This window comes from Heteronotia binoei, chromosome 14, assembly GCF_032191835.1.
Source record: "Heteronotia binoei isolate CCM8104 ecotype False Entrance Well chromosome 14, APGP_CSIRO_Hbin_v1, whole genome shotgun sequence".
NCBI classification, from domain to species: Eukaryota; Metazoa; Chordata; class Lepidosauria; order Squamata; family Gekkonidae; genus Heteronotia; species Heteronotia binoei.
In genome coordinates this window covers 61287451-61306516 of record NC_083236.1, presented here as the reverse complement: position 1 = coordinate 61306516, position 19066 = coordinate 61287451, and the positions used below count along the sequence as shown (strand labels likewise).

At 48.1% G+C, this 19066-nt stretch overlaps 1 protein-coding gene across 1 annotated transcript in view; it reads right to left on the bottom strand.

The window, feature by feature from the left end:
- Window positions 1-19066, bottom strand: part of SLC6A2 (solute carrier family 6 member 2) — a 97121-nt gene that overhangs the window by 15351 nt on the left and 62704 nt on the right. Inside the window, 3 exon segments of the mRNA XM_060253850.1 lie at window positions 11593-11692; window positions 14171-14223; window positions 14226-14298. Of these exon segments, the coding sequence (XP_060109833.1) occupies window positions 11593-11692; window positions 14171-14223; window positions 14226-14298 (226 nt within the window).

Below are 19066 nucleotides of genomic sequence, written 5' to 3'. Positions count from 1 at the left end.
GTTTGGTGTAGTGGTTAAGTGTGGGGTCTCTTATCTGGGAGAACCGGGTTTGATTCCCCACTCCTCCACTTGCGCCTGCTGGAATGGCCTTGGGTCAGCCATAGCTCTGGCAGAGGTTGTCCTTGAAAAGGTGGTTGAAAGAGCCAGTTTGGTGTAGTGGTTAAGTGTGCGGACTCTTATCTGGGAGAACCGGGTTTGATTCCCCACTCCTCCACTTGCGCCTGCTGGGATGGCCTTGGGTCAGCCATAGCTCTGGCAGAGGTTGTCCTTGAAAGGGTGGTTGAAAGAGCCAGTTTGGTGTAGTGGTTAAGTGTGGGGACTCTTATCTGGGAGAACCGGGTTTGATTCCCCACTCCTCCACTTGCACCTGCTGGGATGGCCTTGGGTCAGCCATAGCTCTGGCAGAGGTTGTCCTTGAAAGGGAAGCTGCTGTGAGAGTCCTCTCAGCCCCACCTACCTCACAGGGTGTCTCTTATTGGGGAGGAAGATAAAGGAGTTTATGACCTACTCTGAGGCTCTGAAATTCAAAATGGAGGGTGGGATATAAATCCAATACCATCATCATCATTATCACTTGAACCTTGACAATGATACTGTCTTGAAGAATGAGCCCTGTGGTGCAGAGTAGTAAGCTGCAGTACTGCAGTCCAAGCTCTGCTCACGACCTGAGTTCGATCCCAGCAGATGCTGGGTTCAGAGAGCCGACTCAAGGTTGACTCAACATTCCATCCTTTTGAGGTTGGTAAGATGAGTCCCAGCTTGCTGGGGGTAAAGTGTAGATGACTGGGGGAGGCCAAACCACTCCATAAAAAAAAAAGCAAAAACCTGCCATGAAAATGTTGTGATGCGATGTCACTCCAAAGTCGGAAACAAACTGGTGCTTGCACAGAAGAAGAAGATATTGGATTTATATCCTGCCCTCCACTCTGAAGAGTCTCAGAGCGGCTCACAATCTCCTTTACCTTCCTCCCCCACAACAGACACCCTGTGAGGTGGGTGGGGCTGGAGAGGGCTCTCACAGCAGTTGCCCTTTCAAGGACAACCTCTGCCAGAGCTATGACTGACCCAAGGTCATGCCACCAGGTGCAAGTGGAGGAGTGGGGAATCAAACCCGGTTCTCCCAGATAAGGGACCGCACACTTAACCACTACACCAAACTGGCTCTCCTTAGGAGAGAGCCTAAGGGAACTACCTTTTTACCATTATACCTGGGAAGGATGTATCAGCTGTAGAAATTTCTCTGGAACATCCTCTGCCTTCCCTTTGGACTTGAGGAGGTCTTCTGGACACTATTCTATGAAGGAGCGCAGAGGAGGCTCATGTTGAATTCATGTTTACTATTGAAGAACGTTCCTTGACTTGTGAGATTTAGTTCTTACTACTTGCATCTGAATTGTGACCACCAATTCTGTTTCATTATCTGCATTCACTATGATTATGTCTTCATAGACTGATGCCTACTGGCACGTGAATTTTTGAGGATTTTTTGGATGGTCTGCCCTTGCTCTGCCCACAGACGGAGTTAAATTGCAACCGCGTCGACAATCTCAGCAACAAGTTTTCTTCACGGCTGGTCCAGTAATACAATCTCAATGCAAGTCTCTTCTTTGAATGAACTGCTTCCCTACACATTTGGTTTTTTATGCAGATTGAAGCAATTGCTCCAGCTAGTAAAAAGTAAAAGTTGCAACTTGCAAACCCCCAAGTCCCAGCAGAGGATCACCCAGTTTGGGGGGCTCCTCTCAGCCATGGACCAGCTGACCAGCAGGGGAAATCCTTTCCCTAAACAGAGACCTTGCCATGTGATGTCCCCGATGTGATGATGTCATCTGGAAGTGATGTCATCGCATCGGGGACATTGCACGGGGATGCTCTAGTATTGGGGCAAACTCCATGGTTTTGAGGGCAAAATCCTCATTGGGTTTCACCCAAATACCACGCAATGTCCCCAAAATGTCCCCATGCAATGTCCCCAAAATGATGACAACTTTTCTCAGTGATGTCATCACAATGGGGGCATCAGATGATGTTCCCCCCACCCCTGGCTCCCCAAAAAAATATCCCCTGCCAGGTGGATGAGCAAACCTGGCGAGCCTTTAAGAGTTGAGACCATGGCTTTTTTTGTTTTTGTAGCAGGAACTCCTTTGGATATTAGGCCACACACCCCTGATGTAGCCAGTCCTGGAGCTTTCAGTAGGCCCTGTACTAAGAGCCCTGTAAGCTCTCGAAGGATTGACTACATCAGAGGGGGGTGGCCTAATATGCAAAGGAGTTCCTGCTACAAAAAAAAGCCCTGGTTGAAACCAGTGTTCCATCTAACCTGTGTATGTGAGCAGCAATCTGGAGTCACAAAGGGTCTTGCACTACCTATTCTCTTGGGTGGGGGGAATTAGAGGGAACATTGGTTGAGACTAGGACTGCCAACAGTGGAATAGGAAATACTGGAGATTTGGGGGGGGGGGCTCAACAGGGTATGATGTCATAGAGTCCACCTTCCAAATCAGCCACTTTCTCCAGGGGAACTAAGCATGATCATCTGGAGAAGAAGAAGAAGAAGATATTGGATTTATATCCCGCCCTCCACTCCGAAGAGTCTCAGAGCGGCTCACAATCTCCTTTACCTTCTCCCCCACAACAGACACCCTGTGAGGTGCGTGGGGCTGGAGAGGGCTCTCACAGCAGCTGCCCTTTCAAGGACAACCTCTGCCAGAGCTCTGGCTGACCCAAGGCCATTCTAGCAGGTGCAAGTGGAGGAGTGGGGAATCAAACCCGGTTCTCCCAGATAAGAGGTCTGGGAGATTATGATATTGGATCTATATCCCACCCTATACTCTGAATCTCAGAGTGGTCGCAGTCTCCATTATCTTCCTCCTCCACAAAAGACACCCTGTGAGGTGGGTGGAGCTGAGAGAGCTCTCCCAGAAACTGCCCTTTCAAGGACAACTCCTATGAGAGCTATGTCTGGCCCAAGGCCATCCCAGCAGCTGTAAGTGGAAGAGTAGGGAATCAAACCCAGTTCTCCCAGATAAGAGTCCACGTACTTAACCACTACACCAAACTGGCTCTGATCTTGGTTATCGGAAGATTAACTGTAATAACAGGATATCTTCAAGTGTCACCTGGAGACTGGCAAGCTTAACTGTGAGTCTTCTCAAAAGTGCTATTTTTGGGAGGCCCATGTGGCAACACTGGCGAATATTCGGCACACTCCTGTAATGTTCATTACAATACAAAAGTTACAGCCTGCAACTGGATTTGAATTACTAAAATTACTGCTTGGAATCAGGTTTGTCCATCCCTGTATTTGCCATAATCCTCCCCATCCTTGCTTAAATTCAATTGACAGAAGCAGAGCTTAATTACAGTCAGAATGTTCCAGAGGAAAAAAAAATTGTTTGGGTCGGTGCTAAAATGTCACGCTCGCCTTCCAGCTAAAGAGAGGTTCATTGGCTAAGGCAAACGGGGAAGGGTGAAGAGCGAACGGGGGGGGGGGGGAGGAGAAGCAGGTTAACTCAAAAGACGAGAGGTGGAGAGAGCCGTGCCATATTTAACTATGGACCGATATGAACTTTACCTGCGGCCATAACAAATTGTTCTTTATAGAGCAGTAGGTCGTAATGTGTCAGCAGAAAAAAAAAAGAAATCTAACTGCTTAAGATAGAGGACTCGAATTTCTCTTTCCCTTCCATCTGTAGGAAGAGAAGCATCGATGTGTGGCCGGGGGGAGAAGTGGTGGCGTTTGGAGGGAAAAGGGAAGATCTAAGGAATTAATCAGGTCTGGCGACCCGTGAAGAAAGTCAATTACTCCGACCACTTCTAGAGTGGGAATATTCTAAAGGGCAGCAAACCTTGGTTTAAAAGCAGCAGGTAACCTCTTGGTGCTAAGAAAACACCGATGCTTGTTATATAGACTTTGGCTAGCAAGTCTATATAACTTCCCTCACACGTTGAAACCTTTGTGCTTGGAAAATGATAGAGGGCGACTGAGAAGCAAACAATCTGTTTTGAGACAAGAGAAAGAGAGAACTGGAATTGATTAGTGACAGCTTACATGCTTAGATTCTTTAATGGCTAGCTTCCTCTCCACCCCGAAGGAATCCCGTTTTTGTGCTGATGTTAGTCCAGCTGTTGGAACCAATACTCCCTCTGAACTATGGAGTCTTGTGAGCAAAAATCCTATTCCATGAACTACCGGCATTAAAGCTGTGAGCTGTGGCATAAATTCGTCTGCTCTGGGGCCATTTTTCCTGAGCTAAGACAAAAATATGTCAGCCAGAGGCTAAAAGAACTGTGAGCTAGCTCACACAAACTCAGCTTAGAGGGAACACTGGTTGGAACTAAGCTGCATCAACCTGGTTATAAGAGGGCGATCACATGACCAGGAGGCTGTTTACCACCAAAGCATGGTGGCTACACTTTCCGGAGCTCGTTTGGATGTATCTTTCCCCGCTCCCACCCAACAGCCCGTTGCAACCCTGAGAAAGTGTATTCCTGGAGTCACAAGATCTGCATGGAGTAACAGATTGGTGGGCTGGGAAGCTGCAGCAGGAAGGGCAAGGAAGAGAAATCAACCTCTTCTTCCTTCTCCATCAACGGAGATTCAAAATCCTTGTGGACGTGGATATGGACGTATGGACATATGAAACTGCCTTATACTGAATCAGACCCTTGGTCCATCAAAGTCAGTATTGTCTACTCAGACTGGCAGCGGCTCTCCAGGGTCTCAAGCTGAGGTTTTTCACACTTTTTTGCCTGGGCCCTTTTTTGGAGATGCCAAGAATTGAACCTGGGACTTTCTGCTTACCAAGCAGATGCTCTACCACTGAGCCACCGTCCCTCCCTATTGCTGGGTTACGGATGTTTCTGAATTCCCATAGCACAAAACTTAGTCCTAGTGTGGCAGCGACCACGAGGAGGAATAATCAGCAGGGGTCATTTTGTAGAAAAAGAGGTGCTGGAGCTCATTAGCCCAGTTCATTTGCATAACTCATTTGCATATGGCACACACACACACACCCCACATCACTGGAAGGTGTACTCGATTATATCATCTCAGCACCTACCTTAAAATGCTTCTTGAGTTATCATTGTCATTTGAAGGACTGATTTAAGGAATAGTAGCATAGTGTATATCGATGTGAGTTTTATGTATTTTTAGGCTTTTATGTATTTTATTGTATAATTTTAATTGTATTTAAATCGACCTTTGTTAGCTTTTATTGTTGTAAGCCGCCCTGAGCCCACCTCGGTGGGGTAGGGCTGGATATAAATCGAATAAAGTAAAGTAAAGTAAAGTATCATAAAACCTTACTTCCATCGTACTTTTTAAAATTACTTTCTCCTATTTGGCTAAAGTGGCACGAGGAAGATTTCCATCTGTCTGCTTGATATGTTTTAGTCCTTTCCCCATTTTTTTTTTTGGGGGGGGGGGGGAGAATAGTAGAAAGTTTGTCAAATCTTAGAGTCAGCAAAATTCTCACAGGGTTTGAACAACGGAGCCCCGAAGGAAGTATTTGATGCTGGTGGGGGTAAGAAAGAAAGAGTACAATAAAATTTAGAGCAGTGATGTAGAACTTATTTCTTATGAGGGCTTGGTCTGACATAAATGAGATCTTGTCGGGTCGGGCCACGTCAGGTTGTGCTGTGTGTGTACTATTTAAGATTAGTTAGCAGAGATCATAAACTTTATAAAGGACACATCAACACAATTAAAGGTTTTTTTTCTTTTTTTTAAAAAAAGCTTAAAATAAAACAAGCTTAAAACATTAGCGCTTGCTAGTCTTAAAGATCCTTTCTTTATTTCTCTCCTGTGTGATCCAGGGAACTGGGCAAAGGAAGCTCTGGGTCTTTCCTTCCTTCCCCAGGGGACCAGGAGGGGGAGGAGCCTCAACCAATAGAAGGAAGAGAGGCTCGGCTCAGTAGCTCTGCTGTGAGGTTGAAAGAGACTGGCAAAGCAAGCTCTCCCCCCCCCCCCCAAGAAAGGAGCCTCAGCCAATGCAGAAAATAGAGACTTTGCTCTGTAGCACATGTGGATTGAGCAAGCCTTGCAAAACAAGCTGTGTATAGAAGGAAGCAAGAGAGAGGGAGAAGGAAGCTTGGGGGCCTGTTAGGAGCTCTCCCGGGGCCTGATTCGGCCCCCAGGCCGAATGTTTGACACCCCTTAGAGGTTCCGGAGCTCTGCTCCTGTGAGCTCCTGCCCAAAATGGACTTATAACGATAGTAATGTGATGACCTGAGTGAGTGGAGATCCGGTGGGTGACAACTGTTGGCCTCCACCAGGGGGAAAGCGCTGAACTTTTAATGATGCTGTAGAATGGAGGTGGCTGGAGGAAAGAGAAAAAACAAATCTGGTGGATGAGACTAAGAAGATGAAGGAAGGCCTTCTTTGCAAAAGTTGCTGGCTCATGTTGTTCATGATGGGTGGGAATTATACAATCCAAACAGAATTCTGTTTGAGGACTTGAATTAAGCCAAAAAGCCTTTAATTGTGTTTTATGTAAACTGGTGAACTAAACAGTGTTCAAAGAGCTTAATATTGTTTGTATTTGCGTCTCTTCCTCACTCCTCTAGTGTTGCCAAAGAGCTTACTAAACTGTTGCACAGGGCTGAATGAAGAATTCATCCAAAGAAGTTTGCAGCCCAAGGTTCGCTTATTCCAAAACCGAAGGGGGACTCTATCCCCTCGTCTGGTGTGTGTAGGGAGATGACATTGCCTGTCTGAATGGTTACCCATATTCAGGGGTCGTTGTGTAGAAAAATAGGTAGTGGAGCTCATTAGCATAAATCAGGGTGGCCAACGTAGCTCTCCAGATGTTTTTTTGCCTACAACTCCCATCAGCCCCAGCCAGCATGGCCAATGGCTGGGGCTAATGGGAGTTGTAGGCAAAAACATCTGGAAGCTACCGTTGGCCACCCCCTGGCATAATCATTAGCATATGCCACAGCGCCCCCCCCCAGCCCAAAAGCAACTGATGCAAGAAAGGAGAGCCCCGGGCGAGCAAGGCCTGCTTGGGCTAGTTAGAGATCCATCCAGCCCAAGTAGGCTTCACTTGCCTGGGGCTCTCCTGGGCTGCCCCCCTCCCAATAAAAAGGCCAGCAAGCCACCCGCTGTCCAAAATCACATAGGTGGAGAAAGGGTGGGGGTGGATTCTCCAGCGGTTAATGAGGGCTGCTGGGAGCGTGGGCTTCTCCAGGGGTGGGCTTCTGCAGGGGTTAATGAGGGCTGCCTGCTCTCCTAATCCAGGGATTGTTATGCAGCTGCACCTACTATTCAATGGACACGGTAGATGGGAGGAAGAGGGGGAACCCTTAGAAAGGTTCAGGAGCTGCACTCTTGTGAGCTCCTGCTGAATCTGAGGCCTAGCCATATAAAAACTCCCATCATGCAAAAAGATAAAAAAGCAGTATATCATAGAGAAATGATGGGCAGTAGGACAAATGGACACACTACTTGACACAGAGAGCGATTAAATTGTGCAATTCACTGCCAGAGGATGTCGTGATGGCCACAGGAATAAATATCTCAAAAAAGAGATTAGTTAGTCTCATGAAGGATAAATTTATCAATGGCTACTTGACATGGTAACTGAAAGAAACCTCCACATTCAAAGGCACTAATTCAGAGCCAGGAGGCAACGTCAAGGGAAGACCTTGGCCTCTATGCCTATTTTTGGCCACCAGAGGAACTGGTTGGCCACTGTGTGAGACAGGATGCTGGACTAGATGGAACACTGGTCAGATCCAGCAGGGTTCTTCTTATATTCTTATGAAGGCCTCGGCCTCTGTGCCCTGTTGTTGGCCCTCCAGAGGAACTGGTTGGCCCTGTGTGAAACAGGATGCTGGACTAGATGAACTACTGGCCTGATTCAGCAGGGCTGCTCTGGTGTTTTTATGAAGGCCTCGGCCTCACTGCCCTGTTGTTGGCCACCAGAGGAACTGGATGGCCACTGTGAGAAGCAGGATGCTGGACTCGATGGACCCTCACTGGTCTGATCCAGTAGGGCTCTTCTGAGGTTCTTATTTAAAGGTTCAGACAAGGCAAACCTCTCCCTGGCATGCTGTTTTCTATATAGAAGAAGATTCTATCATATGATTAAGGTTGCTGGCCTCCAAGTGGGGCTTGGAGACCTCCAGAAATTACAACTACTCTGCAGACAACATAGATTTAGCCCTAGGCTTCCCAACCCTCCCGCCCTGGCGGGGGACCCCAGGATTTCCAGCCTCTTCCCCGCTCCCAAAAAAAATGGAAGCGGGGGGGAGGGGGGGAAACGGCGCCAAGGAGCGCGGTGAGCCGCCCCATCTCAGAGCGGGCGACGCCGCTGCGCGGCTGCCGCCTCTTCTCCGCTCACCGTAGCTGCTCCTCCGAGATGGGCTCAGGCTCGGTCTCCTCCGAGATGGGGCGGCTCGCCACGCTCCTTGGCGCCGTTTCCCCCCTAGCTCCACCCCAGTGTCTCCTGGCTCCACCCCCAAAGTCTCCTGGCTCCACCCCCAAAGTCCCCAGATATTTCTGAAATTGGACTTGGCAACCCTATTTAGCCCCCCCTTGTAAAAAAATGGTTGTTCTGGATGGTTGACCGTATGGCACTTTTCTATGCTGCTGTCCCCTCCCTATCCTTCCTAGTCTCCACCCCCAAATCTCCAGGAATTCACCAATTCAGAGTTGGCAACTGTACATGACAAGCTTGAATTGATACAGTACAGGAAAAGAAAACATTCCATTTGATTCTTCTTCCAGGTTATTTGTTCATGGAAAACATCAATTGGCTGCCTTTCTGCCTTGCAGAACTCAAGATAACTTACATAAGAAATAAAACCAGGGCTTTTTTTGTAGCAGGAACTCCTTTGCATATTAGGCCACACACCCTGGATGTAGCCAATCCTCCTGGAGCTTACAGTAGGCCCTGTACGAAGAGCCCTGTAAACTCTTGGAAGATTGGCTACAGCAGGGGTGTGTGGCCTAATATGCAAATAAGTTCCTTCTGGGCTTTTTCTACAAAAAAAAAAGACCAGGTGGGAGGCATTTGTGAATTTCCTGCATTGTGCAGAGGGTTGGACTAGATGACACTGGAGATCCCTTCCAACTCTATGATTCTGTTCTATGACCTATCCCTGCCAAGTCTGATCCACCTTGCAGTCACTTCTGCGTGTGCAGCCACAACAACAACAAGACAAAGAAGAAAACTACAAAGATGGAGGAGGAGGAGAAGAAGAAGAGGAGGAGGAGAGGAAGAAGGAGGAGAAAGAGAAGGAGAAGAAGAAGGAGAAGAAGGAGAAGGAGGAGGAGAAGGAGGGGGAGAAGGAGAAGAAGGAGGAGGAGGAAGAGAAGGAGGAGGGGGAGAAAGAGAAGGAGGAGGAGAAAGAGAAGGAGGAGGAGAAGGAGGAGGAGGAGGAGAAGGAGAAGAAGAAGAGTGCAATTGAGTGAATAATTTGTGCCGCTCTTCTGGTGTTCAGGTGGCCAGAAGCTTCCCCACCTTTGCTACTTGGCAGAAGAATGTGTTTTTAAGCAGCAGCTTCCCTCCCCTGGCCTCTCTGTTGGTCGCCCTGTTGTTTTTTTTCTAAACTATATAAAAGCTTGTTATAATAAATACAGCTTCAGCAAGCTCTTTGCAGCTCAGGTTATCTAAGCGTGTTCCTTTTCATTTGCCGTCACAGGAGAAGGGCATTTGGCCACCTGCCCGGCACTGTTGAGAGAGATTAATTTCATTGTGTCTCCTTTACAACTCAAACCTGCACTTATATCTTGTAACCACCCAACGTGCAGGAAGCACGGGCAGGTTGAAAACTCTCTCTTCCTTCCATCGTTGTCTCACAACCAACCCCTGAAAGCTGAACAGGAACAATTGAAAAACCACGTATCACAGGCGTCTTTTCTTAAGGGAGAGGTGGAGAAGTAACCTATCCCCCAGGGCCTGGAAAAAGAAGTGCCGGAACTCTCAAGAGGGAAATGAAATGAGAAACACATGGGTGCCCCTCATGGACTTATGCTTAAATATACTTTGAGTTAGAAGTACTTCAGTTTTAACCTCTGTGCATTGGTGGCCTGTATGCTTATATTTTCATTAAATGTATATAATACATTGATGTGTTTAATGGGAGGAATATCCCATTCCATAAAGCAGTCGTGTGCAGTGGTTATCTAAGATAGCTGTTTGCAGCGCATCGGCTGTCTCAAAGGAAACAAGCAAGCCATTTTCTTTGAGTTCCCCAAAAAGCTTATTGTTTTGTTGTTATCTGGGAGCGCTTCATGGTCACCGCAGGTGGGAGGGATGGTGGCTCGGTGGTAGAGCTATCTGCTTGGTAAGCAGAAGGTCCCAGGTTCAATCCCTGGCATCTCCAACTGAAAAGGGTCCAGGCAAATAGGTGTGAAAAACCTCAGCTTGAGACCCTGGAGAGCCACTGCCAGTCTGAGTAGACAATACTGACTTTGATGGACCTAGGGTCTGATTCAGTAGAAGGCAGCTTCATATGTCCATATGTCCGTGTGGCTGTTAACAAGCCCAAACTATTCCAAGTGTTAAAAAAACCCCAAACTTTAAAAAAGAAAAGAAAAGTTGGGGCCAGAGATTCTTTTTGTGAAATGAGGACCTTCTGCCAAAGTACACCCAAGTTACTTCTACTTTTTCTACAGAAAAAGCCCAGCAGGAACTCACTTGCACATTAGGCCACACCCCCTGACAGCACCATTGTTTCACACAGGGCTTTTCTGTAGGAAAAGCACAGCAGGAACACACTTGCATGTTAGGTCACTTCCCTTGAGGCCAAGCCAGCCAGAACTGTGTTCCTGATCCCAAAAAAACACACTGCTTCTCCTGCATCACTGTGTCATTAAACTCCAGAAATTAGCTGGGAAGATGGGGTTGCCAAATCCAATTCAAGAAATATCTGGGGACTTTGGGGGTGGAGCCAGGAGACATTGGGGGCGGAGCCAGGAACAAGGGTGTGACAAGCATAATTGAACTCCAAGGGAGTTCTGGCCATCACATTTAAAGGGACATCACATTTAAATGTCTTCCTTCTATAGGAAATAATGAAGGATAGGGGCACCTTCTTTTGGGGCTCATAGAATTGGACCCCCTAGTCCAATCGTTTTGAAACTTGGAGGGTATTTCGGGGAGAGGCGCTAGATACTATACTGAAAATGTGGTACCTCTAACTCAAAAAACAGCTCCCCCAGATCCCCCAAAACCTCCAGATCAATTCCCCATTATACCGTATGAGAATCGATCACCACATAGGGAATATTGAAGTGCTCTCCCCCCGCCCCATTTCTGGCGACTCTGAAGCGAGGGATTGGCCTCTCCACTCACGAGTTGCTGCCGACTTCTTTGAAGTAACACAGACACACCATCCCAAGTAACACAGACACACCATCCCAGACACACCTTTCAATCGGAGACCGAAGACTCCAGAGGGGGAAAGTCACATGATGGCTGTGAGGGCGGGGCTTCCCCCGCCGGCCAGCTGACTGGGGGCGGGAAGGAGCCTGGGAAAGCGGAAGAACACCCGCTGGGACCTGAGGATTGGCAAGCCTATAGGAAGACCACTGTTTAGGAAGAAGTCCGGCAATCGCTGACTCCCTGTCCCCACACTCACCATAAAACCAGGCAACACCAATGGCTTCCATTAAAACAGCAAATAAGATAGAGGTTCCAGCAGCGAACGTATCCAGTAGAGTAAGCACGTAGATTCCACCCTAAGCAAGAAGAAGAAGAAAACTTTGAAAAGTAGGAAAGTTTCCTCGATTGTGGTAGAAAGGCAGGCCTAACATCAAAGAGCACATGTGAGTTCCATAACCTCCATGACTTTACGGCTGCATGGTGGCGTTCATATCAATCCACGGAATGATTCTGACCTCCCTGCAACTTTGTGCCATGTGAACAAGACTTTTTTTTTTGTAACAGAACTCCTTTGCATATTAGGCCACCCCCCCCCTAATGTAACCAATCCTCCAAGAGCTTACAGGCTCTTCTTGCAGGCCTACTGCTACAAAAAAAAGCCTCCGCATGTGAACCTTTATTGGGCCATGCTTTGCCTTACTGGAGGGGAGGAGGGGAAGCAAACTTTTAAAAAATCTAAAAAATCTTTCAAGATGGAAGGAAGTGGAAGCTGCTTTGCCATTTGACAGTTTTCAGCCAATAATCGCTTCCCACTGGTTGATCTTCCTCACTTGGTGTTTGAGAACATGCAGCATTTTGTTGGATTGCATTGCGTTGGAACCAGGAGTGGAATTCTAGCAGGAGCTCCTTTGCATATTAGGCCACACCCTCCTGATGTAGCCAATCCTCCAAGAGCTTACAAAAAAGAGCCTTGTAAGCTCTTGGAGGATTGGCTACATCAGGGGTGTGTGGCCTAATATGCAAAGGAGCTCCTGCTAGAATTCCACCCCTGGGCCACACACCCCTGATGTAACCAATCCACCTGGAGCTACAGTAGGCCCTGAAAGAAAAGCCCTGTAAGCTCTTTGAGGATTGGCTACATCAGGGGGGCATGGCCTAATATGCAAAGGAGCTCCTGCTAGAATCCACCGTTGAAACAAGGGGGAGGTAGATTTCAGTCCAGTAGCTTTTAGATAGCAACAAGAATTTCGGGGTATAGCTTTTGGGAGTCAAAAGTCCCTTTGTCAGGTATCAGGGAGGTTTTGATACTCTAAGCTCATACCCTGAAAATCTTTTGGTCTCTAAGGTGCCACTGGACTCGAATCCAGCTCTATGGCTGCAGATCAGCTCAGCTGCCCTCTGGAACAGAGGGGACACATCTGTTTTACAAACCAGGGCGAATGTCTCTATCACACAGATAAAGGGACCCTCCTATGATCAACCATCAAAATACTTGGAGCAATCTGTAATGTTCATCAATCTGTAAGGCTGCCTTGACAAGAACAAAGAAAATATGCGAATCTGGCGTGAGCGACAGCAGGTTGCTCCAGAAAATTATGCTCTTCTGAATTTGTTTGATATTTTCCCCTTTAACAAAGGAAACCGAGAATGTTTCTGGAGAACACATCGGTATTGTTTGGTTAAAAACAAAACAAAACACAACAAAACTTTGGGAACAACCTATGCCATTTGATTTCTATTTTGTACACATGTGATTTACCCAATTAGATGAGATACTGAGCTTAGCCACGAAGGACTGGACAGAACAAGCTAGCCTGAACAATATCCAGTTCATAGGACTAGAAAGGTGTGAGGGAGGGTAGTTGATAGTCCGGTGAAATTACATGAATTTGCAACTGTCAAAAGAAGGATTTCATCTAAGCATGACCTCGTCTTGTTCCTCTGGAAGTCAAGGCGGAACTTAGGTGTAGACAGCCAGATACTAGGTTAGAGCATCAGGCCAGGATCCTGAAGAACCAGGTTCAAATCTCTGTTGTGATCCAAGGTCACCCAGTAGTCACACCCTCTCAACCAAACACTACCACAGAGAGTTGTTGGGAGATAAAATGAAAGTGAGAGAATCATTTTGGATTCCCACTGGAGAGAAAAGCGGGGTATAAATGATTCAATAAATGTGTGTGTGTGTGTTCTCAGAAGGATTAAACAGATCCAGAGCTGTGCCTCAGAAGGGTTGTATAGATATGTAATTTCTTTCCCTTTCTTTCAATTTTCATACATAATCATTGTAAAAATTTTGTCCCATTTATTTTCTTTGCTGACTTGCCCATTTCATCTATCCATACATCCACCTATCAACCTATCCTTCATCCATCCATCCATCCACCCACTCACCCATCTAACCACTCACCCATCCATCCACCCACACATTCATCCACCCATCCATCCATCCGTCCACCCTCCGTCCGTGCATCCATCCATCATCCATCCATCCATCCATCCATCCATCCATCCATCCATCCACCCACCCACCCAACCAACCAACCAACCACCCACCCACCCACCCACCCACCCATCCACCCACCCATCCAACCATCCATCCATCCATCCACCCACCCACCCATCCATCCATCCATCCATCCATCCATCCATCCATCCATCCATCCATCCATCCATCCATCCATCCACCCACCCACCACCCATCCATCCATCCATCCATCCATCCATCCATCCAGTCTCTGTATTGATGATATTGCGATCCCAAATATGCCCAACTGTGCCATGAAAGAGCCATTGTGGCACCGTTGGGAGGAGCCACCTCCCCAAATGATACTAACATTTGTGATGCAGAAAAGAGCCCCCAGGAAGGTGATGAATGCAACCCCAAAGTGAAGAGCTTCCTGTGCTTTTTCAGGATATGGAAATCATCTGCTAAGCCAGTGATGATGGCTTCCATGCCCCCCATCTTAGGAGGAAACAAAAGAGAGTTGTACATTAATAAGAATTATTCCAGGATGATTTGAGAGTTTGTTTGAAGAGATTAAGTCTGTGGTTCAGCATTCTGTCTCCAACATTACTATGATAGGTGAGGAAGACCAATGTTCTCACCATGTTGATTAGGAAGTTCAATGGCAAAAAGACAGTTCCCCATCATCTGGTAAACCACAGTTATCCTGGTGGGTATCAGACTATGCAATTCTGGAAATTTAAGGGTGCAAGCTTTCTTAAGGAAGGGGTGATTCTAACTTCATTATATTTTTCATAGAGCTCGTTCCCTTTTTCTGTGTGAGGGAGGTCAGCAGATAATGTAAAAAAATGTTGAGACAGTGTGTGACTGCAATAAAAAAAAAAGGTCAATGCTATGCTGGGAATTATTAGGAAGGGAATTGAGAACAAATCAGCCAGCATCATAATGCCCCTGTATAAATCGATGGTGCGGCCTCATTGGAGTACTGTTACAATTCTGGTCGCCGCACCTCAAAAAAGATATTATAGCACTGGAAAAAGTCCAGAAAATGGCAACTAGAATGATTAAAGGGTTGGAACACTTTCCCTATGAAGAAAGGTTAGAACGCTTGGGGCTCTTTAGCTTGGAGAAACATCGACTGAGGGGTGACATGATAGGGTTTTTACAAGATAATGCACGGGACAGAGAAGTAGAGAAAGAAGTCCTTTTCTCCCTTTCTCACAATACAAGAACTCGTGGGCGCTCAATGAAATTGCTGAGCAGTCAGGTTAGAATGGATAAAAGGAAGTATTTCTTCACCAAAGGGTGATTAACATGTGGAGTTCACTGCCACAGGAGGTGGTGGTGGCTACAAGCATAGACAGCTTCAAGAGGGGATTGGATAAATATATGGAGCAGAGGTCCATCAGTGGCTATTAGACACAGCTTATTGTTGGAACTCTCTGTCTGGAGCAAGTGATGTTCTGTATTCTTGGTGCTTGGGGGAGGGGCACAGTGGGAGGTCTTCTAGCCCCACTGATGGACCTCCTGATGGTGCCTTCGGGTGATGTCGGGGCGTATGGCATATGCAAAGGAGTTATGCAAATGAGTTAGGCTTGCCAATCCCCAGGTCCAGCGGGGGTTCCTCCGCTTTCCAGGCTCCTTCCTGCCCCCAGTCAGCTGGCCAGCGAGTGAATCCCCGCCCCCAGAAGACCATGTGCCTTTCCACCTCCGGAGGCTTCAGTCTCCGATTAAAAGGATTCCTCTTGGGATGTTGTGTCTGTGTTACTTTGAAGAAGTTGTCAGCAAGTTCTGAGTAGAGAGGCCAATCCCTCGCTTCAGAGATGCCAGAAACGGGGGGGGGGGAGGGAAACGTCTGCTGAGCACTTCATTATTCCCTATGTGGAGATCGATTCTCATGGGGAATTGATTTGGAGGTTTCGGGGGCTCTGGGGGAGCTGTTTTTTTGAGGTAGAGGCACCACATTTTCAGTATAGTATCTAGTGTCTCTTCCCAAAGTACCTCCCAAGTTTCAAAACAATTGGACCAGGGGGTCCAAGGAAGACATTAAAAAGGTGTGCTGTCCCTTTAAATGTGATGGCCAGAACTCCCTTGGAGTTCAATTATGCTTCTCACACCCTTGCTCCTGGTTCTGCCCCACAACGTCTCCTGCTCCACCCCCAAAGTTCCCAGATATTTCTTGAATTGGACTTGGCAACCTAAACGAGTTGTGTCGATGAGCTCTGGCACCTCTTTTTCTACAAACAGACCCCTGCAATTCTGAACAAAACTGTGTTGGTCTTAAAGGTGCTACCGGACTCCAATTTTGTTCTACTTGACAGAAGTCCTTGAAGAGCTTTTCCTTCTCGACAACTCTTTATTTGGGGAAAGAAAAAGCTCTTGTGAGAGCAGGCTCAGTTGCATCATGTAGCCTGGAGGCTCCGTTTACTTTTCTCAGAAGGGAGCAGGTCTTTAACTCTAAATATAGTCTGGATGGCAATCTTCATCCTATCCTGGCACTGAGAACAAGAGGGCCCAAGTGCTGTTCGGAATAGGCTTCCCAAATCCCCCGCCTGGCTGGGGACCCCCGATTTGGAGCCTCCTCCCTGCACTGGCCAAAAATTCAGAAAGCGCGGGGGGGGGGGAATGGCAGCCCTTCCCACCCAGCCCCGATCCCAGGAGCTTCTTCTCTCCGTTCCCACTGATCCCCGATGCTTCTCCTCCTCCTTTCCCTTCCCTTCTCACCTCGATTGCAGCAGCTTCTCTTTGCCCCTCCCCTTCCCACCCAGCTCTATCGCAACAGCCGTAGCTTTCCCAGCTGCTTCCTGCCCCACCCCAAAGGACCATGTGCCTTTGCACCTCCGGAGGTGGTGAAAGGCTTCAATTTTCTGTGTCTGTGTCTGTTGCTGAAATAAGCTGGCTGGTGAGTAGAGAGGGCAATCCCCTACATCAGATTTGCGAGAAGGGGTCTGTGTGTGTGTGTGTGTGTGTGTGGAGAGGGAAACGTCTTCATTATTCCCTATGGAAATCGTTTCTCATAGGGTATAATGGGAAATGATCTGGAGGTTTCGGGGGCTCTGGGGGAGCTATTTTTTGAAGTAGAGGCACCACATTTTCAGTATAGTATCTAGTGCCTCTCCCCAAAGTACCCCCCAAGTTTCAAAACGATTGGACCAGGGGGTCCAATTCTATGAGCCCCAAAAGAAGGTGCCCCTATCCTTCATTATTTCCTATGGAAGGAAGACATTTAAAAGGTGTGCTGTCCCTTTAAATGTGATGGCCAGAAATTCCCTTGGAGTTCAGTTATGCTTGTCACACCCCTTGTTCCTGGCTCCGCCCCAATGTCTCCTGGCTCCACCCCCAAAGTCTCCTAGCTCCACCCCAAAGTCCCCAGAGATATTTCTTGAATTGGACTTGCAACCCTATTCGGAATACTCAGCAAGTTTCCTGTCGGCCTGCAGTGTCCGTGAGCCTCTTTGTTCTCAAGGAAAGAAAATAAACGCCCACGCTAGAGAAAGCATGCCCCGTGCATTCCTACCATCTCCACTGCTGTCAAGAGTCCTGATTGGGAAACAATCTTGAAGCCACTGTTGAGGCGGTTGAAAACCATGACACCCAATATTGTTCTACAATTAGGTTTGCCAAGTCCCCTGCGGCTGCCAGTGGGGGATTTTTTTCTCATGCACACCCAGCGCAGGGCACAATAACATCACCTGGAAGTGATGCATCGCACCAAGCACGTTACACAGGGACGCTCTAGGAATTCACAGGAAACTCTACGGTTTTGCGTGGGGACGCTCTAGCGATTCTTGGGAGGAACTCGATGCAGCGCCGACCCTAGGGCACATGGCGCCCAAGGCAGGCTCCCCGTCGTGGTGCCCCCGCCACCCCCCTGCCGCTAGCCCCAGCCCTTCCATTGCACTCCATCATGCTCCCCCTCACCGTGATGAGGCTGCCTAGTTTGCCTCTCTCTCCTCCATCTGCCACCGCCAGCCCCCTTCCTTCCCATACGCCACGCATCCCTTCCTGTCCTCCACGTCTGCCACACCTCTCTTCCAGTCTACCGTGCTCCACCTGCCCCCCCCCCACTCACCACAATGAGGCTGGCCTAGGGTTGCCAAGTCCAATTCAAGAAATATCTGGGGACTTTGGGGCTGGAGCCAGGAGGAAGAGTGTGACAAGCAGAATTGAACTCCAAGGAAGTTCTGGCCATCACATTTAAAGGGACAGCACACCTTTTTAAATGCCTTCCTTCCATAGGAACTAATGAAGGATAAGGGCACCTTCTTTTGGGGCTCATAGAATTGGACCCCCTGGTCCAATCATTTTGAAACTTGGGAGGTATTTTGGGGAGAGGCACTAGATGCTATAAAGAAAATTTGGTGCCTCTATCTCAAAAAACAGCCCCCGATACCTGCAGATCAATCCCCCATTATACCCTATGAGAATCGATCTCCACATAGGGAATAATGAAGTGCTCAGCAGACGTTTCCCTCACCTCAAACCCTGTTTCTGGCGACTCTGAAGTGAGGGATTGGCCTCTCTACCCACGAGTTGCTGACAACTTCTTCAAAGTAACACAGGCTCACCATCCCAAGAGGAAGCCTTTCAATCGGAGACTGAAGCCTCCGGAGGGGGAAAGGCACATGATGGTTTGGGGTGGGGCTTCCCCCTGCCGGCCTGCTGACTGGGGGCGTGAAGGTGCCTGGGAAAGCGGAAGAACCCCCACTGGGACCTGGGGATTAGCAAGCCTAGGCTGGCCCTACCAGCTTCATTGAAGCCGGCAGGGCCACGTTTTGAGAAAAGAAAGCTGGAGGAGTCTTCTCTCTCCCCCCTCCTTTCTGGAACCGGAAGTGAGGGGGGAGCAAAGCCTTGTCCAGCTTTCCCTTCTCAAAATGCGCCCCTGCCTCAAAGCTGGTAGGGCCAGTCTCATCACGACCGGGGGGGGGGGGGGGAGCCGAAGGAGCATAGAGCTTTCCGGGAAATGCCTAGACGGGCCGCCGCACGACGTCGCCAGCACGATGACGTCACTTGCGTGAAGAAAGTCCCCTGCCGGAGACTGCGAGGGACTTGGCAACCCTACCACAAGGGGGTGTCATTTTTTTAAAATTTTGCCCCCCCCCCCTTTAAAAAACATGTCGATCTGGTCCTATGCATAACTCTACTCAGGGCTTTTTTTGTAGCAGCAACTCCTTTGCATATTAGGCCACACACCCCTGATGTAGCCAATCCTCCAAGAGCTTACAGGGCTCTTAGTACAGGGCCTACATCAGGGGGGTGCGGCTTA